This window comes from Rhipicephalus microplus, chromosome X, assembly GCF_043290135.1.
Source record: "Rhipicephalus microplus isolate Deutch F79 chromosome X, USDA_Rmic, whole genome shotgun sequence".
Lineage (NCBI taxonomy): Eukaryota > Metazoa > Arthropoda > Arachnida > Ixodida > Ixodidae > Rhipicephalus > Rhipicephalus microplus.
The window spans coordinates 389,004,015-389,026,272 of record NC_134710.1 but is presented as its reverse complement, the minus strand read 5'-3'; the positions used below and the strand labels follow the sequence as shown (position 1 = coordinate 389,026,272).

Sequence of the window (22,258 nt, the reverse complement as noted above, 5' to 3'; positions counted from 1 at the left end):
AATGTACATGGCATCTGATCATAGCAACTGGGACCGTGTTCTCTCATACGTTACGTTCGCATATAACACCGCAATACAAACCACCATGGGATTCTCACCTTTCTTTCTTCTTTACGGACGTGAGCCTTCCTATACAATTGATACCCTACTTCCCTACCGTCCTGATGCTTCCGAGTGTCCACCTATCTCCGATGCTGCTCGACAAGCCGAAGAGTGCCGCCAGCTCGCCCGTGCGTTCACCTCGGAAGAGCAACAACGCCAGAAAGAAAACCGTAGCCCCTCTCTTCCAGATCCCAGCTATGCCTTGGGGTCTCTTGTGTGGCTTGCCATCCCATACAAAACTCCGGGACTTTCCTCGAAACTTGTCTCCCGGTACGAGGGGCCTTACACCGTTTTGGAGAAAACTTCTCCGGTTAATTTCATAATTGAACCAGTTTCCCGATAGGACAACATGCGCCAGTGTGCACGTGACATCGTCCATGTTTCCTGACTGAAACCGTACCATGAGCCTCTGCCTGAAACTTCTTAAGTCGCCAGGATGGCTCCTTTTTCAGCAGGGGCGATTGTGAAGAAGAAGATGTGCCTGCAGCGAGCAGCATCGCCATGCCCGGCTCTCTCGGCTCGTGCTTCGGTTCGCTGCTGTGCCGGTCTCTGCTGGAGGGTTCATCACGCTGTCTTGCCGTTGTAGTTAACTACTAATAAACCTCTTCACAATATATATATATATATATAAGGGAAAGAAGCTGGCGCCACTATGCTCCGGTACAATATATATATATATATATATATATATATATATATATATATATATATATATATATATATATATATATATATATACACACCTGCCTAGTAAGAACTATCAAGAAATTTGAATGCCACTTCTAATGATGTGTACTTTCGCAGCCTCTTCAATAAAGTGATGAGGAGCGCGTCACCATGTTCGTAGAAACCACTTTTATCCAGCGTTTGAAGCTTAATTACTTTTCGGCTTACCACCGTGTACCGGATAACATGAAAAATATTTAAATTATGTTTCTTTGATACGCTTTCAACATATAAAAACTAAGAACACTTATTGTAAAGTGTCACTTTTTGTAAAGTGTCACTTATTGTAAAGTGTCAAAAAAATTAATTGTCAAGCATTCTGGCTGAGAAAACACGAAAGTGCTGAATAAACATCACAAAAATCAAAATGTGTTAGTTTAAGACATCTTCATAAATAGAACACCTTTGTCACACATTCAGTGCTATATCATTCAGCTACATGCATTGTGGATTTTTCTTTTAGCCTCAAAGCAAGAAGCTGGTTCTGAAAAAAAAAAAAGAACGTCAGGTGCTCGGCATGCACAGAAAAAATCAATTGGCTTTTTTAACTCGATAGCGCCTCGTAGTCTACTAAATATGTGATATGTTACCGCTGCGATGAATGAGATTACGAAACGCTAATTAGAACAACTGAGTGGGTCACTGCTGTGACAAACACCAGCTAATTTGCTGCGGCTGCTGCCCGGAGTTAGCCAGCGCCACTCGTTTTCCCGTTCTTCCCGTCCCTGCCCCGTCTCGTTGCAGCGGCCACAACTGACCTTACGGATGACACGCGCTCACCCATAGAAAGCCGCTCGACACGGCAGGCCATGCCGTGCGCTTTTTCATTCAGCGGCCGTGGCATAGAGTTTATCACAATCATGGGCCGTGGCAGCACTTCTGTGCTAATGTCCATGTCCTCTATGAAGTGCCGCGCTTCGCTTTTGCAGGTTAGGCTAGGAAAAAGGTGCTAAAATAGGCTCTAGTAGTCGAGAGTTCGACGGAATGCCGTCTGGTCAGGTAAAGGCATTGTTGAAAAAACAGGTCACTGACCAATGTCAAACAAAACAATGACGTTTCGGGACCCGTACGGGTCCCTTGTTCACAATGGAATGACGGCTGAGCAACAGGTGCTTATGTAACGTTGAGCGCATGACACAAAGTCCGGGAGTACACGTGGTTTAGTGTGCCAGATGATCTATTGATTGTGTTACTTGTCGTCTGAATGATTAGTGATTCGAGGTTCAGTCTGGTTGTAAAATTCTTCTCCGTGGCTACGATGCGTGCGTTGTCCCAGCTTATCTCGTGGCCCGTCTTCTCGGCATGCTCTGCGAGTGCATTTGTCACTGTGTGGCCTTTGGCGACGTCATTCTTGTGTTGCATAAGACGTTTGCAGTAATTTCCACTCGTGCCAATGTACACCGATTCGCAATCGGCGCATGGTATCTTGTAGACCACACCAGGAAAATGTTGCCGAGGGAGAGGATCCTTCACATTTAGCAACTCAGCTCTAAGCTTGCTTGCTGGAACATGCGCGATCTGTACACCACGTTTTCTGAATAGACGGGCTAGGGTTTCGCTTATATTTCGAATATAAGGAATCGAAGCACGCTTTTTTGTAGACGATGTGTTATGCATGGCCTGACTAGTTGACTGCAGTTTATGCATGACGGATTTAGTTGTTTTCCTAATAAAAATCTTGGGGTATCCATTCTTGATCAGGTCATCTTCAATGGTCCGGAGCTCCTCCTGCAGGCTTTCTTCATCGGAACAAATGCGAATCGCTCGTTGAACCAAAGACCGAATCACTGAGCGTTTGTGGGCTACCGGGTGGACTGACTCGTAGTCGAGGTATCTACCGGAGTGCGTTGGCTTTCGGTACACAGCGAAGGCGAGGCCTGTGGGAGTACGTTTCACAACTGCATCCAAGAAAGGGAGGCAACCGTCTTTTTCTTCTTCCACAGTAAACTTGATGGAAGTCTCGACGCCATTTAGGCAGTCAAGGAAAGCTTGGACGTCTTTCTTCTTTATCACGCAGAAGCAGTCGTCGACGTATCTCAGAAAAACCTTGGGTCTCGGCTGAAATGTTCCCAATGCTTTCTGCTCAATTGCTTCCATTGTGATATTCGCAGTTGTGACCGAAATCGAAGCTCCCATTGCAGTACCGAAAACTTGCCTGTAGAACTTGCCTGTAGAATAGAAACAGTGTCCCTAAGATGATCACCAGTCTGAAGAAGTACAGCCGGAGCAGCATGCAGAACGAGAGCAAGCACAAAGGAAGGATGGACAGCTGATGCAGGAAGAGCATAGTCAGCAGCGGCAGACCGGATCGGAACAGCCATCCTCGCAAAAGGACTGCCAGTCGAATCAGGTGGAACCATAGTACGCTCAACAGCCGGCAACATGGCAGGAGCAGGTGCTTCAGGAGCATGGCAAGCTGGGACACTAGCAGGTGCAGCACAAGTGAGCATGCTCTCAGTGTGAGCAGGGATCATCGCGGCATGTGAAGTATGGCCTGGTAGAATTTGCGAAATTTCCGCAGACCTCGAAGGGGCCGATGGCACAGCAGGGTTGGGAGCATAACGTTGTAGCAGCATGGGTCGAGAAGCACTAACTCCGCGGCGTTGATGCTCGTTTCGCGTAATTGAGTCGGCCTGCAGAGCAGCCAGCTGCTGCAACGGCCGGTCGACACGCTCCTCTTCCCTGGCATGTTCCAACGCTGCCTCGACTGTGAAAGCGTCCCCCATCTGGACGAATGACCTAAGCAGGTCAGGGTCACGCAGGCCGTGCAAAATCTGGTCCTGTACAATTGTCTCTGCTGCGGTGTAATTGCAATTGTTGGCCAACTGCAGCAGTACTAGAATGAATTGGACGAGAGTCTCGTCCAGTTCTTGAACTCTCCGCCGGAATTTCGCCCGTACGCAGAAAGCGTCTTCAGGCAGCGCGAAGTATGCGTCCAGAACGGCCAAAGCCTGCTGGTGTGCGTTGCATGTTGCGCCATCTCTTGAAGCCTAAACACCGTTAAGCAGCATCTGCTCGTCAGCAGCCCTGTAGTATGCTTGTAATCCCTCCACTCCAAGCGCGTTGAGCAGCAACGTCTTCTTCGCGTCTGGCGTAGTGTACGGGGCTGCCGGGTCAACGTACACTTGCACGACACGACGCCAAGTCTTCCACGAGATTGGAGGCATGCCAGGGCATGGCAGAAACAGAGGTGGTGGAATTGGGGGCTGCTGCCGAAACAGACCAGATGCAAAAATAAATGTAGAGCCACCCCACGAGTAAAAGTTCGCAGACCTGTCAATCCGCCGAAATATCCTTAGGTAGCATCATGAATGTGAGCCGCACAGCAGAAGGAAGTAGAACGAAGAATGGCTCACATTTCGGCAGGATAGACGCAGAGCAATGCAGGTATGGTCTCGGTGTGTCACAAGCAGGTAATCTTCAGGAAATACTGCACCGGTGGGGTAGCTTGCACGGGTGCGGAGTCGACAGCACGAGGAAGAAGGCTCGATGCCCACCTTATCGCATGATGCTCGTGGATTGCAGATCCTCGTTGCCAAAACATAGCATCGTGCGGCGGACGCGCCACACGGAGAACACAGGGCACGGCGTCGAAGCGCCGGCTGACAAGCAGTATGGAGCAGCCGGTAGCCAAGCAGGAACAATTTTTTTTAATATACACAAGCATCACTATTTACACATATGTACAACGCCCCCTAGGGGTCAGCCAAACGGTTCCAAAAACAGAACCGATACCCTGACACCACATCAACTTCCACAGAAGTGCTCGTAGCAAAATTGCACCTGCATCTTCAAAGCTTGCAATACTGTCAGGCAACGACTACGTTACGTATATCGATCGAACCCGCACCCTGTCCAGAGGTGCACAATATACCTTTTCATCGCAAAACCACCTCCCGACCGTCAGTCATAGAGAAAAAAAGTGCCGCCATTGCATGTAAAAAGCAACCGCATAATAAAGAAGAGCCACAAATTTGCAATTCATAGATTAGACTTCACGACCAAACACCATGTTTCATCAACTGAACTGTGTCGAATTTCTAAAGTTCCTAAATCAAATACTTGCACGTGCCCACGCTTGCTCATAAATGAATAAGTCGGCTTTTTTAGTGTCAGGCGCGCGAAGAATACCGTGATTTCAAGTGATTCAACGTGTATAACGTAGAGCTCCCTCCCCCCCCCACAAAAAAACTAAACAGACTGTGCGTTAATTGTTGACACAAAGATCCCACAGAAGTTGTGTGAGGTTGTCCAATAGAAACGGGTGGGCTGAAAGAAATTCAACCTATTTATCTGTAATGTTACAGCGTGCAGAAAATGCCCAAACCTCGAAACGTACTAGATTGCAATATATTGAAGATAATGGCCTGGATTTCTTCGTTCTAATCCTGTGCATTCATACGCCTTTCTTCGTTACTCGTCGCACCTACAGGCAGGATGTTGTCACGAGGAGGCTTTTACTATCATCAAATCTTTTACCACCAGGCTTCATAATTAAGTTGTAGTGTACACGCATCCCGAAGGAGTACGGCCACTAGTGTGGGTCCGGTCTTAGCAAGCCGCAGGGCACGCGTTAACCATCGCCGTGGCGAGAACACGATACTGCTCAGGGTCGCAACACTTGTCTGTGGCAACACCAAAACGCAGCACAGCCCGTTGCAAAGGTGCGGCGGGAAAGCAAATGGGCTTACCCACGCCACGGGCGCAAAGTACCACACAGGATGCCACGCAGAGACACCAGGACTAAGGCCCGGTTGCTAGAGCGAGGGCAAAGGCGCTCGCATTAGCTTCGGAGAGATACGGGTCGGCGTAGCCTGGCCACGTACTAGGAACCCGCACCACTCTTCAGTCTAGCGTTCGCCGCGGGTGCAAGACGCTGTTGGCGAAGTCCGAACGAGCCCCACAGGGAGCTGATGGACGAAAAAGAAAAGCGTGCTTACCCCCATGTCGTCTCCGGAGAGGTCTCTCTCTACTCCCGATGCGCGCGCGCGAAGCCTCTCGGAAGAGTCTGCGCGTGGCGCCACAGTCAACATCCGCTACTGGATGAGAGGGGTTAAACGTCACTCCGCTCCCGCTCTCCCAGTGTGGCAGACAGCGGAGAAGGGGAGTCGTGTCGAGACATGAGAACGGAGAAAGAGGCGGCAAAGCCCGCGCAAAGGCAGCGGGCCGGCCTCAATTCCCACAAAGTGCAGCAAACAATGCCGAAGAAGAGCGACACCAGGGCGCCATCATAATCCCCTCCGGCATGTGCTACATAGGCATGACCAAGTGGTGTAGTCAAGGAGTAGCACACCAAACGCCAGCCCCCCTCCCCTCCCCTCCTGAAATTTTTTCACCATGGCATAGATGGCGCAAAATGATTTGCTTGGCTGACTCCCACTTCAGATCAAGGGGTTGCCTCACCCCCCTCGCCCCGGAAAAAATTTTCGCCTGTGCCTCTGGAATGACCCCCTGAAGGTGCAGTGCCGAGGCTGTGACATTAGCTTTTGTACTATCGTGGTACAGTCCAGAAGAAAGGAGGCGTGTCTTCAATCCTGCGTGTTTGGTTAACCAAGGCTCCCTTAGTGGCGTCATTCTCCCTGGGTTGTTGAGGAAAGGAAAAGACACAATTTCTGCAGCCCTAATTGGGAGCACGGCTCAGTGCCTGTAGGGGTGGGGTGAGGGTATTAAAGATGTGGAGAAATAAAAGAGAAATGGCGTCCATGACCGAGGATGTGGCAGGCGGCTTCTATAGCCAGTTCTTCAGTCCAGTGTCCCCAAGAAAGCGAAGAACCGCCTTAAAGACCTTGGTGTCGTGCCATGCAGAGAAGAGGAGGTCTCTCTGTGTAGCCACGGGCAGACCATGGCCACGAAGTGCGCCGAGCAAGACGTCTTGTTGTGTGCGAAGCGCTGGCCAAACGCACAACAGATTCTCGATGGTTTCATCTACCCCATATACAGTGCACGAGGCTTTGCCAAACCAATGACTCTGGGCCACAAGCCAGAAGCAGCTGATGTGTAAGCGAAATAGAAGGGACGTCTCGCTCCTGGTGAAACCCTGGTAAGGCAGTCTGGTTGTTGGTTGCATCCTCACTACACGATCCTCAGGGAGACAGCGTAGCAACAGCCTCCTCAACGTAAGCCTTGAAAAGTCGGAGGCGACCACGGTAGGCACATAGAGACGACAGAATGATGTGCTTCTTTTGCCAGGAAGTCTGCCAGCTCGTTTCCCTGGATTCTCACATGAGATAAGACCCATTGCAGAGAAACATCGATGCCACTAGCAAGGAGGGCATGCAGCTTGGCGACGAGCAGCTGTGTTCCAAAGCCTGCCCGTATCAGTTTCACCATGGCCAGCAATGCAGCTCTTGAGTCGCACACGACAGCCGAAATTTTTTATGCATTTGTTTGTGCCATTAACTGCAGTTTGTGCTTACAGTTCTCACATTATTTTGAACACGAACCTTTTGCTCAAGCAGACATCAATCTCTCTCATCAGGTACTGAGCGTGCTCAACAAGAGCAAAAGCAATTTTGAACAGTATAATGCATGCTTATATAAGTGACAATAGCAATGTCATCAAAGGCAAAGCAGATAATGTTCGAAGTGGCACATCACACGTGTCTGTGACATCTTATATTAGAAAATGCACACCATACAATTAAACCTCAATTTCTAGAGTACAACTGTGCAAGGAAAAATATAGAAAGTAAAAAAGGCCATGTAAAACACAGGAGACATATTCAACTAAATTATTGGTCCGCCTCGGTGTATCTGTGGCCAGGGTGCTCAGCTGCTCACCTAAAGGTCGTGGGTTCGATCCTGGCTGCTGCGGTCACCTTTCAATGGAGGCCTAGGCAAAATGCAAGAGGCCTGTGTACTGTGCGATGTCAGAGCACATGAAAGAACCCCAGACGGTCACGATTTCCGAAGCTTTCCACTACGACATCTCGTAATATTGTGGATTTGGGACACAAAACCGTAGATATAATTTATATTATTATTAAAACTAAATTTATTGTGTCTCTGAATCTGTTCATATAGTGACTCGAAATAAACTGTGCATTCATGTATGTGGTTACATATTGATGCAGTACAGATGGCACATGCATGTATGTTTAAGAAAAGACCAATTAAAAGTTGGGAGATGATGTGGTAAAAAAGACAAGTTTATTGTCCATGACAGGAAGTCAAGCTGGGTGGTAAGGGCGTTAGTTCTCTTCTACGGGCTCTCACCTACAAAGAAGTTTGTTGGTGACAGCAGCTTCCGACTCTTTAAGTGTTTCATTCAATGTACACGCATGTGCCGTTTATGTTTCATCAATATATACCCACATACAGTATTCAGGGATTCAAACACATAAAATTTTCCTCATAATGACTGATATGCAATTGCTTGAAATAAGCACGTCATATCATGACGAATTGAGTCTCTAAATAAAATATCTCATAAATGCATTCAAGTTGATATTGCACTAATATCACTCGAACTGCAGATGGCGGAAACAAAAGCAAGTACGTTAAATTATCCTGTTCTATCTTGTGAGTACTGCGCACTCATACATAGTCCATTATGCATCAATGAATAAAGAGATTCAGTGGCCCAATAAATTTAGTCACAAGTTTGCGCTTGGTACATTGTCCTTTCTGTTGTCCGTACCTCTTGGTTGCACAGTCGTACCAAAAGAATGGATTGCTACCATTCCAAGAATACTGATTATATTGAGTGAGATTTTTTAATATGAAGCTTTCCATCTTAATCACACAGAACTGTATATTGTGGGCAAATGCATATACTTTAGATTTATTTTGTGCGAGTTCAGGTAGAATAAATCTTCTACTTCTACTGACATCAGTATGTTTATAGAAGTCACCTGTAAATTTGACAGAAAAGATTTTTAAGTCCATGACTATTTAATGCTTGCACAAGATTTACGAAAGTTGTGTGGTTACATAATAGAATAATGCGTTATAATTCACACATATATGCCGAGTTCCTGCCAGTGTTCATGAAGGCTGTTGTATAGTTTATAGGCATGCTTGGTTTTGTTAATGTATCTTTTGGTAGTTCATTGGCCAAGTGTAGGGTTCAGTGTCACTAATATAAGTTTTTTGTATAATGTGTAGGAGGAGCCTAAAAGTCAAGGACTTGCTGATTGTAAAGAACCAGCATTGGAAGGTAAAAAAGGCATAAAAGAAAATGCAGCGTAGCCCAAGCGCTGTGGCCAAACTTCGCCGCTGTGCTCAAGAATTTGCAGCACATATTGTAACGGGCCCAAGAGAAGAAACACCAAAAACTAGTTTATTATGGGCGAACTTGTGCCATGAAATTATGCCTCTAGCAGAAATCTTCCACAGCAATACCCAATGCAATGAAGTTGAATGAACGTTAGTTGTCAACTCTGGAACCCTGTACCAACATGCACACTGCGTATCGAGCCCCTAGAAGAAACACTTGGTGCATGACGCGCCTCCGAATTTTATGCGCACAATTGTACGTATAGCCTAAAGGGGCGCTGTATGTACAATTTACGCACTAGTTCATTTCCTTGATAAATATGTTTAGGCAACTATGCTTCAGTGCGCAGAGTTTTCTCTTTTATCTAGAATGTGTAGGACAGTAAAAACTTTGGATAACTGTTCACCTTAAGTCTTTGAGATAAGCAAGCTACTGAATAAAAAATGTAACAGGTATGGTGGAATATTCTGAGCATTATACCCTTAGTGCAAGACAATTCACTCTATAATGTTGTATCAAATGGAAAAATATGCAAAATGGAGGAGGAATGAAGAGTGTCAGCAGTTTCAGGTGATACCTATTGTATAGTCTTCAACCATTTCACCAGAGTGAATGGCATGAAAGTTCAGTAACATCGCAGTAAGTGAAGGAGGCAGCACAGGAACATATTCTATTGCATGCAGGTGTCTGTGCATTTATACAATTTTCCTGGGGTCTGATGAATCCACTTCTCGTAGTGATCATTTTTCATAAGCCTGTGACTTTGCAATATGCAGAAACACAAGATGCAAACAATGTAAAAAAATCTCACTGTGAGAGAGATAGTTACAACAGACACTTGGCTACAAGACACATTTGAGAATGTGTTACTATGTTGGCCATATTAACATTATATTAAAAAAAAACTGTTACAAGAGACACTGAAGTTACTAAGAATGTTTTGTTGGATCCCTTCCTTGTTAGACGAGAGCATGAAGATGCACTCGGGCAATGTAGTCTTTCATTTACTGGAAGTTTACTGTACTAACATGCACCGAGCAATGGCCGGCCTTAAGCCTGTGGTTGTAGCACAGTCAGTGTTTATATTACTATTTGTCATTATTATTACTTGGTATGAAAATATACTGGTTGTACAAAATGAAGCTTTATGATTTTGTTAAAATTCAGTACCGGCAGGTACTAAGGCTTAACAATGAACTTTTCAATGATTGCGGCAAGCAGGCATGTTCATATTGAAAAGTTGGAGGCAGTCATGCTGCTACACAGTTCTACTATGATTTCTAGCATGTCTGCGCTCAAGAGTTATTCTGCTACAAAACTTCATAATGGTTTTGCATGATTACACACACAAGACAGCCCTGGCACAAAGCTGTTCCTCAGAATGAAGTTTCATGCATCATTTCATGTTACAACGGGTCGAAGGCACAAGCAAAGACAATGATTACTTTACCACCGACTGGCGAAAGTAAGCAATCACTATTCGTCGCATGAGGAATGAACTTTGCGCGGATCCTCACCAGCTTGCATGCGTTACCATGAAAACTGCAATTAAACTTTGCAGTAGGACATCTCTGAGCACAGACATACCTGTGGAATTCCTCCAAGTGTAACTGTTTCAATAGAAACATGCTTGCTTGCTGCAGCCACTGTAAGTTTCATTATTGTATCTTACTGCAATTGGGTGGTTAACAATTATTGTCTTACTTTGTGTGCCCCTAGACACACAAGTTTCCTGCAAGGGCAGTTTTCATGTTCTTAAAGTGGTGGCTTTCAAGAAAACTTTAAAGCTTACTGTTAAACACCCAGTACACAGGGAAAAAAAAAAAAAAAAACAGGCAGTAGGCTGACAAGTGCCTACTTTTTTGGGAGGGGAAAACGAGCTGAAGATAAGACTACAGGAAGTTGGAAGAAAGTAACAGATGACAGGCCACACAGGCAAAAGTAAAGTAAGACCAGGCCACTCCTGCATAAAGTATATATATATATATATATATATATATTGTAACGAGTGCAAGAGAGGAAAAGTCAAAAACTAGTTTATTATGGGCGAACTTGTGCCCTGAAAATTATGTGCGAAAAGATGGAAGAGTCCGCTAGAGCGTTCCAAAACAAAAACTGTTTATCCGCCAACGCGCCTTCTTCTTCGCAGCTCCAACCCACACTGACTCGTGCCCGTGAACAAGAGGCATGAGTCCCGCGGCCACAAGCAGGAGTGTGCACAAGACTGTGGACGCTGATTCTTCATAATATTGGATAGTGTAATTAGTCTCTGTGGCATTAGTCCCCCTTCGAAATACGCATCGTCCCAATGCGCGATGAAGGGAGGCAAACAAAAAAGGAGCTTTTTTATTGCCTCTCATAATAGGTCTTCATACAAATGATGTGTACGGCTTCTGCGCTGTTTTGCTGCTTTGAACGGATGTATCCATCGGCGATGACTTCGTAGTTTAGGTCTCTAATTCGTCGGAGAACCTTATAGGGGCCAAAGTATCGACAAAGGAGCTTTTCTGATAGGCCGCGGCGTCAGATTGGTGTACATATCTACACTTGCTCGCCTGGGTTGTAGTGAACTTTTCTGCGGCGCAGGTTGTAGTAGCTTGCGTCCTTGTTTTGCTGTTGGTGTATTCGGCGTCGTGCCAACTGGCGTGCCTCTTCAGCCCTTTGCAGAAAGTCGTCAACTTCAGATGGCTCGTAATTGTTGTTGTCTACTGGCAACATGGCATCGAGTGTCGTAGTGACAGTGCAACCGTAGACCAGCTAAAATGGTGTGATGCGGATGGTCTCCTGCACTGCCGTATTGTAGACGCAGGTTGCATATGGCAAGATTTCGTCCCACAATTTATGCTCATTGTCAACGTACATCGACAGCATGTCAGCAATGGTGCGGCTTAGGCGTTCTGTCAACCCGTTGGTTTGGGGATGGTATGCAGTGGTCTTCCTATGACTGGTGTTAGTCATTGTCATTAAAGACTGCATCAAATCAGCCGTGAACGCTGCTCCTCGATCAGTAATCACGACGAGTGGGGCTCCATAGCAAAAAATAATATTCTGAACGAAAAACTTTGCGACTTCAGTTACTGTTCCTCGCTCAAGGCAGCCGGTTTCAGCATATCGTGTCAAATAGTCAGTAGCAACTATTATCCACCTTTTTCCTGATGCTGACATAGGAAACCGTTCGAGGAGGTCCATTCCAACCTGTTGAAATGGAGTCACAGGAGGCTCCATAGGCTGCAGAAGGCCGGCCGTCTTAAGGGGTGGTGTTTTGCACCTTTGACACTCGCGACATGTCTTGACGTAATGCTTCACGACGCTAGCAACTTGGGCCAGTAATATTTCTGATGACTTTTGGCGAATGTTTGACTCGTGCCCATGTGATCCACAGACGGTTCATTATGACAAGCTTCTAAGACTTCATGCCTCATGGCTGATGGTACAATGAGTGAGAACTTCTCCTTGTTGTGTTCGAAATCCCTCTTGTAAAGTGCATTATCTCGCAGGCAGAATGAGGATAACCCTCTCTTAAATACGCGAGGAACTTGTTCGTCGTGCCCGTTGAGATACTTTATTAATGGGAGCAGTTCCATGTCAGCCCGTTATTGCTCGGCGATTTCCGAGGTTTTTATCACACAAAGGAGTAGGAAGTCTTCTTCTGAAAGAGTCGAGTCGACTGGTGAACGTGATAAGCAATCAGCATCATGCTTTCTGCCAGACCTATATACGACCATAATGTCATATTCTTGGAGCCTCAGACTTCATCTCGCAAGCCGTCCCGATGGGTTTCTTAAGCTCGCCAGCCAACAAAGTGAGTGGTGATCGCTGACGGCACGGAACGGCCTGCGGTAGAGGTATGACCTGAACTTGCTGATCGCCCATATGACTGCCAAGCACTCTTTTTTGGTTGCAGAGTAGTTCCTTTCTGCTTTTGAGAGGGTGCGGCTAGCATATGCTGTCACTTTCTCTTCTCTATTTTGTCATTGCACCAGGACCGCACCTAGGCCAAGATTGCTGGCATCTGTATAAACTTCCATATCCGCGGTTTCGTCGAAGTGGGCCAGGATAGGTGGGGCTTGCAAACGTTTCTTTAGCTCGTTGAAAGCACTGTCTTGTTCGGTGCACCAAATAAATGGCGCGTCCTCTTTCGTGAGTCTTGTTAAAAGTTCGGCAATTTTCGGGAAATTTTTCACAAACCGCCTGTAATAAGCACATAAACCCACAAATCGGCGTACATCTTTCTTGTCTTTTGGCTTGGGAAACAGCCCCATGGCCACAGTCTCAGGATCCGGGCCAGCACCTTGAGCGCTGATTACATGACCGAGGACACTAAGCTTCTCGAATCCAAACTGGCATTTTTCCGGTTTAATCGTCAAGCCCGCTGACTGAATAGCCTGAAGTACCGAACGTAGTTGCTCTACATGCTGTTCAAACATTGCTGAAAACACCAACACGTCGTCCAGGTAGACTAAGCACGACTGCCATTTGAGGCCTGAAAGGAGGCTGTCCATCATGCGCTAGAATGTTGCAGGCGCACAACACAGGCCGAATGGGAGTGCTTTAAACACATATAGACCATTCGGGGTTACGAAAGCAGTCTTTTCACGGTCCCTTTCGTCCACTTCAATTCGCCAATAACCGCTTTTCAAATGCAATGAAGAGAAATACCTTGCGTGTCGTAGCCGATCCAACGTATCATCAATACGTGGCAAAGAGTAGACATCCTGCTTGGTCACGCTGTTCAGCTTTCTGTAATCAATGCAGAATCTCAGCATGTGGTCCTTTTCCCTCACAAGGACTACAGGCGACGCCCACGGACTATTGGATGGCTGTAGGACATCGTCCTCCAGCATCTCTTTCACTTGGCTCTTTATGATCTCTCGTTCCTTTGGTGATACTCTGTATGAATGTTGGTGTACCGGCCTTGTAGCTTCATCTGTTATTATTCGGTGTTTAACAACCTGGGTCCGCCATACTTTCGACGAGGTAGAGAAACATCCGGCGAAGTCTCTTATGAGGTCTTGAATGATTTTCTTCTCAACTGGTGATAGATTTTGGCTGATTGCAACTCTTGCCGCGACATCGGGCGCAAGTTCTGAGGCAGGTAGCCCTGACACCAGACCACATAAGTCCGTCACTGTTTCAAAACCGTGCAGGAAGGCGATAGCAGTGTCCTTTGCAACATGCTGAATTTCGTTTCCGAAATTCGTGGGCAATACATCGGCACATCCACCACGTAATTGAATAATTCCTCGAGCTACACAAATGCCTTTCTTGAGCAGTAGTTTGAAGTTTGGATCCGCTATACCTTCAGAATCAACGAATGCTTCATTTCTTACACTGACTACTATACTGCATCGTAATAACACGTAATGCAGTGTACTCTGGCTCATTTGTGTCTATGGCCAGTTTCGTCGAAAAGACGACACTAGAATTCTGCAGGTTGATTATAGCTCTGTTTGCTAGCAGAAAATCCATTCCGAGTATTGAATCTCTAGAGCATTCCGGAAGTACGACAAAGTCAACAACGCAAGTAGCGCCTTGAATTCCGATTCTTGCGGTACATCTTCCCAGAGGTGCAATGAGATGACCCTCAGCCGTGCGTATTTGGGGTCCACTCCAAGGCATCAGAACTTTTTTCAAATCCTTTGCGGCAGCCTAACTAACAACCGAATAATCAGCACCTGTGTCAACTAAAACATTGAATTCACACCCGTCTACGGTAACACGTAAGTCTGAAGAAATTTTGTCTTTAACTAACCTAGTTGTAGTGTTCTGCTCGTCGTTGCTGCACTGGGACCTTGACGGAGGATCTTCAATTGGTCGGACATCAGCGGCCTTGCCTCCACAGCTCACTGGCTTCAGTTTTTCTGATGGGGACTGCTTGAACGAGGGTGTGTTGAGGTTGAAGGTTGAAAAGAGTCCGCTAGAGCATTCCAAAACAAAAACTATTCATCCGCCAACGCGCCTTTTTCTCCTTCGCAGCTCCAACCCACACTGACTCATGCCTGTGACCAAGAGGCATGAGTCCTGCGGCCACAAGCAGGAGTGCGCACAAGACTGTGGACGCTGATTGTTCATAATATCGGATAGTTTAATTAGTCTCTGTGGCAATATTACTGAATGCAGCTGTGTTTACAGTGTATCCGAAGTATGCCACAAGAAATGAAGACACCAACAGTTCTTATGATTGTGAGGCTTTGACCGAGTTGCCGAAGTCTTTATGAAATCAATGACAGGACATGGGACTCTGTCACTTCCCTTTGCGAGAGCTGGTTCTTCCCCTTCGTGTAGGCAGATACAACCAGTCTTACCCAAAGTACTGCCAGCTGGTTGGTAACATTAAAGCCCCTGTCTGCCATCACTTCGTCACCATATTCCGGCTTCTTCGTGAAGTCTGTTAGGAGAACCAGCTGCTTGTTGCTGACTTTGCCACCACAACACTCGGAAATATAGAGATTAGTCCATTTGGTGTAATTTCCACCTGCACTTTCACAGTGTTGGAGTTCTTGTATGATGACCACGTACTGCTTTGCGCTGTTGAAGCACTTGCTCTTTATAGACGAATCTTCGTGCTGTCAATAATCACATGGACACGACGGAACCGTCTGCACTTAAAATGCTTCTTCGTCTGGCCACACAACAAGTTCCTTCAACTCAAGTCACCAATCTTGTGAGGACGCAGTCAAATATTTTGGAAGTGAGATTTCTTGATATATTGAAGAGGTATGCCAAGAAACAGAGCTGGATGTCATGGTGCAGCCTCATAAAAAAAAAGTAGCATTTGGTCTTCGTTACTTAGGGTTTCTACAAAACTGCTGGAATTTTCAAAGATGCAGACAACTCATTTGAATGTCTCCTCATTGGGTAGGCCAGTATAATATGCAACTTTTTCCGAAATGCCCATGATCTTGATATACCCCCATGGAGCTGCATCTTTGTGTACAAGACTTGCCATTTTATCTAGCAGGGCATTGTGTTCAAGGCACTTCTTCGCACATTTTTCCTGAAGGTGCTGCTGGAGGCCGCCAGGAAATACTCCAATGTGGTGTAGTGCTCCACGTGAGCCTGGTGGCGATGACAACACGTCCTCTAGGCACTTCGCACGCCAAGACATTGTCTGAAATGGGAGAAATGGGTGATCAGTAGCTATTATATATTGTAACAAGCTATGTTTCTAAGAGTTTCCGGTGAAGGATAAGTACTGAAATACAGAAACTACAACACACCTTATTGTTCTTTCAGCCTTCAAGCAATCTGTTAGGCTAAATTACAAGTGCCTAAAATTGAACGCTGCGCCATAGGCTTTGTATAAGCCATAGAGACAGTTCGAGATCCACTAAAGACCTGTTGATTGTACAGCTTTTGTTGGTGTACATGGCGCGTCAGAATTGATTTGCTGTGCAATACTGCTCTTATTAGCACTTCAGCAAAAAGTACTGCTGTTCTACCAAACATCTCAAACACTGTTTGCATCATCTCAATGAAATGTTTACACTTGAGATGGCCCACTGTCACATGGCTTTCTGAGTGGCACTATAACGGTACATTCTGTTGCACTTGCATGGTAAGAAAGTAACAGCGTTCCACTTCTAAGTTCCTCTACTTTAAATGCGACTATATATAGGTGGCAACAAGTTACTATATCAAATACTGGTAAGAAGTTACCAGTAACTGGTTACAGTCAAAGTGGGTTGTATGCTTACGATTGAACAGCTAGAGTTTGAACTTTTTAAGTTTGCATATTGCAGTTTAGAAAATCATGCTTAAGGCTTTTAATTCTTGGCCTAAGTCTAAAGTCACATATTGCTGAACGCAAAACTCATTTTTCCATTGGTTGTAGGCTTCACTTATTTGACTTCACTAAGCAAGAAATACTGTGCCTCACTGCACGTTACTCCCTCTTTATAGATTTAGTAATGATATCTCGGTTTGTAACTTCTTGTCTCCATGTGGTCAGTAACATTTTGTATAGCCTTTGTGACATTTCGTAGTTCAAAGCAGTGTCCTAGGTTCACTGCTCTTTTTAATAGTAATACATTTACCAATTTTTTAACTACATTATATACTGCAACAGTAAATCTTTTGATAATCATTTTACTCTTCAAAATAATGTGTACCTAATCTACAAGTGGCACGTAGCTTAGCAGACTATGCTTTTTGAAGAGAGGGAAACAATGAATCGGTTTAGATCGATAAGTTGCACTCTGAAAATGCTAATGTTGTCAATTTCAGCATCATAGGGCAATTTATTATTAGCAATAAAAATCAAGGTCAAAATTTTATTTTTTGATTTCGTGCTGAAATCTCCACATGTGATGTCACTCATTTCAACGTGTACTTATTGTAGTTTGATGCCATTAGCTCCACAAAATTTTCTCAAACACGGGATGTCAAATCTATGACCCTTTCAGAGGACAATGCTCTTTATTTTCATTGATTAAGATTTACGTAGGCCTCAGTAGATGCCATCAAAACATGCGATGTCATGGCGAATAATGCAGAAGCTTCGCGGTGGCATCACCACCCATATTTTCTTTTTGTGCATTTTCTTGTCTACTAAGCATCTTCTCACAGCAAGCGTGGTGTTTTTAGGGTCGTGAAAGAGTACTTTACTAATATGAGCAAAATTTTTTTTTTCCTTAGTGTCCTTTTAACGCATTAGATGGAAGGCAATTTTGTCTTGTCTGAGGCAGATTAAGTCAGCGTTTCACTATTCAATTATTAGTATCGTAGTTTCTACTGCTTCACTATACAAACATTTAGCTTTCTTGAAATTTATACTGGACAATGCATGCAGCAGCTGTTTCAGCTGTCTGCGAAGAAACCTGTGTACCACTCCTTCACGTCTATAAAAATGGGCACATCTCGGTTATGTTCACTTCAAAGTTAAATATGCTTGAGCCCTTTGGTCACGATATCGAGATTATCGACATATATTATAAGTCTTTCAGAGTCAGAGTAGCCGGATTCACCACTTGCAACAACATTGAACAATCTCGCATTCTTTTGAATGAAACATGATCTAACACTCAAGTCACTGCGACATGATCGCATCATTTTTCTCATGTCCGTTCAATGGGTACATTTGTAGTAACAAACTGCACTGTTTGTTATTTCATGCTCCTGTTCGTATATCTTGACCCATTCACAAGCGTTCAGTTTCATGTGCATTTACGGTAAGCACGGGTCCAAAAGTCATAAACATTACCTCATCTGCCTATAATTGTAGAACTGTCCATGATATATCGCTGGTTAATGTTGTGTAACAATGTTGTGCTTTAGCATTTGTAACATTTCTTTCTTCTTTACTTTTTTTGCACTGTTTTTTTAAAGGTGATAGTCTTTCATGGCATTCTTTAATTCAGAAATTATGGTTTGTCTGCAGTCTGTCTATTGGTCTGTCTGTCGTACGATTCAGCCACTCTGTGAAAGTTTAACTACTTCCTCAATGCCCAGCCGTCTTGATCAGCTGGCTGCATTCATACTTGTGAGCATTGTCAATCAAAAAGCAAGTATTACGCATATTTAAGGTTGTGATTGCGTGTTAGTGCACAGCCTCAGCCACACTATGTAGTCAGCCAAGATGCCCTCATTTTTCCGTCGGGTTCATGATTAAATGAAAAGTGACTTGGTCAATTGTTTCCTTGCTTCAGCCTTCTGCAGCAACAATGCATAAACATCACATCACAGACTCTCAAAATGCACATAAAGTTTTTGCCATGGCAGCCCAGTGTAACATACTAGGCAATCTTAAACACTATATCCTGCAAGGATTTGCTTTGAAAATGCTCACTTCAAATCAGGAGTGAAACAATTATTTCTAGATAAGAACATTAAACGTTTTGTGCAGCCCCAAAACACAATTCTTTTTACAAACCACCATTTGCTGAACTGGTGTAGCAAATGAGGGCAACAAGCAGGCTACTAGTAACTTGATGCATTAAACCAGCAAAGAAAGAATGTAACATATTCTTGACAACTATCATTCTGAGTTCTGGTGTAGCAAATGAGGGCAACAAGCAGGCTACTAGTAACTTGATGCATTAAACCAGCAAAGAAAGAATGTAACATATTCTTGACAACTATCATTCTGAGTTCTGAAGTCTCAAATTAAACTGAAATAACTGCGGTTTTCATCTTCCTCAACCTGCACAGTTTCGAATGCAGAGCGGCCAAGTGAACCCAACATGTAGTCTGTGTATTGATTACAGATAAACTAGCTGTGTGATGTATAAGAAGCATAGCTTAGCACTTGAATGTGCTGCAATGCTCAGCTGCAACAATGGAGCAGCAGCCTCTCCATCTGCTTCTAATAAAAAAAAATATGGAGAAATTTTCGAAAACTTCTAGAAAAGCAAATTGAGAACCACTGTTTGTAGCACGAAGCCACAAAGTTTGGGTGTCAAGCCACGACGGCAGTCATAATTTTAGAAGCCGACACCATGACATGGCAAAATGAGGCAAGTCTTAAAGTGACAATGATAAGCACTAGCAGGTACAGCCAGAGCATCCCCTGATAACTGCGAAACATGCCACGATCGGCGCCACTGTAAATGCATACATTTCACTTGGCTATGAGCTTTTGCAGCATAGATTTTAACGAGCTAAATAGTACATTCAGCAGGATTGGTTTGCTTTTGCAATGCTGACTTGAAGGTCGCAGGTTCGATCCCTATCATGGTATTCACGTATCTAAGGAGGCGAAATGCCCACATCTCCTGTACTGTGCGATGTTAGTGCATGTTAAAGAACACCAGATGGTTCAAATTTCCGAAGCCCTACACAATGGCGTATGACATTATCATATTGTGGTTTTGGGATGTTAAACACAGGACATTATTATTGTGTTTATGCAATGTCACTCATCAACATGGTGTCAATGAATTTGTGGCTGAAAATTCTGCTAGAACCACAGTTATAATTAGCATTGTTCTGCATATCATGCTGTGCAACTGAAGAAAAACATAGGACTTGTTCCTGGCCTATCTACCACGTTTTCCTGCCTTTACTCTCCTAGCCTTGAAAATGTTTTCTCCAGTAGTACAACATTCAGAAAAGATTCCCGACTAACTTGGCTTTCTTTTCCTCACTGTGCTCTTGTCCAATGAATGGGCCTTCACAGAGAATGCAGACCAGCTATAGGAACCCTGTCTACCAAGGCCAGACATAATGCACAAGTGTAATACACAGCAGTCATGGCTTACCTATTGGAGTTGGACCCACCTCAATGCTTTCCAACTGCAACAGTGCAGCTACAGCTTCATTGTCTGCAGCTGATAAAAAAAAAATGTGCATTCCATAATTTCAAATATTGCTTTATAAACAATTCATTAAAGTTGCAGTGCCAGTATTAACGTACACCACATATGCTAAATGTGAGAAAAAACCTCATATTTTACAAGTGAGGCAGATTATGAACGTTCTTCGCATGGTCATCAAAAACTGGAGAGTTCTTTCAGAAATATACTTCGCTCATAGTGCTCACTCAAAGTCATCGCTAAAATTCTCAAGTGAACTCGCTCCGATTCAATCTCACCAAAATATAATTACTCAGTCTCACAGGTTCGTCCGAGTCGGGGGAAGTCAACTCAACTTATAAGTCTGTCAGCGTGTGACTGGCCTTTTTTGATCATGGTGCATATGCTTCTGACAATGTAATGTCATCGCCCTCGTTTAAATGTTTGTCGACTTGAACGAGCCCTTAAATTTGTACATTGTAACGCCTTGCATATGTATTGGCTAACATACGCCTTAACTGCATTGATAACTATGCCATTGTCACCTTTTGTCTTTTTCTTTCATTTTGGTGCTAGGGAACGGGCACATTCAGTGGGTTCAGGCACTGTGGTAATAGCGCCTTTTACGGCAGACAACACCGCTATACACACGCTGCTCCTATGGCTGCAGTTCCACCTGTCTATTGCAGCACAGTACTGATAGTACATCATAGCCTCTTCCCACTATGCTCTTATGCACAAAGGGTATGTAAGAATAAAATGATCCTAATGTCACAAGGTGACACTGTAAAGCCTCATGGCTGCATATCACAAAGGCTACATATCTCAAAAGTAAATATTCATACCAGGAAGTAGAAAAAATAGTACGTTAGGCGATGAACAATTGTTTTTGTTTATCACCATAATACTTATGCATTATATAAGTTGTTTTAAGCAAATTAGCTCGTTTTGTGTCAATATTGATTTCTGAACTACCACAGAGTTTATGTATATTTGAAAACTATGTGAACTGCCAACGTCAAAGTTGCAGTACATCACGGCCACCATGACTTTTTTGTTTTTTATTTGGGGGGGGAGGGGTCATTTTATAGCAAACTGCAGTACTATCTCGAATGTTTACCTGTTTACTAAGTAGTAAGTAAACTTTCACTTTACCATAGAGTTTCATAGTATGAAACTCAATACACTTTACTAAAAGTGAAACCCTGCGTATACTTCGAAACTAGAGCAAACCTTTTAGTTATTCACACGGAAGCAGACGACGCTCTTGAAGCGTTTCTCATCACATTTGTCCCAACGCTGCATTACCTAACTTTCGCAGCGAATAGTTTAAGAATAACCCTTTTATATATCTAACACAAACGCGGGTGCAATATTTTATTGCATTCCTTTTCTTTTTCTTCTTTTTTTTCGCACGCAGCGAATACAATGCAACTTCCATTTCCACGGTTAATCGTATTCTGCGTGGTCAAACACTGCTTCAACGGACCCAGTTCGGTATAAAAGTTGTGTGCCACCCAATCATTGAACCAAGTCTAATTAATGGCATGCTGGAGCCGGTACATCTTAAGCAGAGACGTACTAAAACAAAACAGAGGTAAGCACGCCTCAATCCAGTGCTCGCCGATCGAAGCGTAAAGTGAACATACGTACCCGTGCAGTTTTGATTTGATCCAGCAACATATATAACGGGTTATGAAAAGCACATTAATGCGCGAACTGTGCACCAAAGTAGCATTGCGAGAACGAAAGCACCGTTGTATGTTTGCAGCACAAATGCGTCACAATAAATTCAAGAACTAGCGTAGGAAACCTCAAGAAACCATGGTAAACTTCTAAACAACTCTGATAAACAAATCACAAAAAGCAGTTTCGTATTCAATTTAGAACATTCAGGGAACCATATGAACTCATAAATGTGCACAAAATAAACTTTAGCAATTTATTTATTTACCGATAAATATTATTATGTTGAAAATAT

General features: G+C 44.2%; 2 protein-coding genes across 21 annotated transcripts in view; one reads left to right on the top strand and one right to left on the bottom strand.

Moving 5' to 3' along the window:
- LOC119161015 (uncharacterized) overlaps positions 1-22,137 on the bottom strand; it is a 46,547-nt gene extending 24,410 nt beyond the window's left edge. For 6 of the 9 annotated variants that reach the window (XR_012887536.1, XR_012887538.1, XR_012887537.1 and 3 more), the window contains exons 1-3: positions 21,931-22,070; positions 20,245-20,313; positions 15,993-16,157 (exon numbers count right to left, since the gene is read on the bottom strand). Coding sequence is in view for 2 of the 9 variants with exons in the window: in XM_075880104.1 (XP_075736219.1) it covers positions 1,942-2,964 (1,023 nt within the window). In the remaining 7 variants the exon portion in view is untranslated. The other 3 variants (XR_012887542.1, XM_075880107.1, XM_075880104.1) reach the window with 3 other exon arrangements.
- The window catches only part of mask (multiple ankyrin repeats single KH domain), a 340,851-nt gene that overhangs the window by 20,335 nt on the left and 298,258 nt on the right, over positions 1-22,258 (top strand). The window lies entirely within an intron of this gene.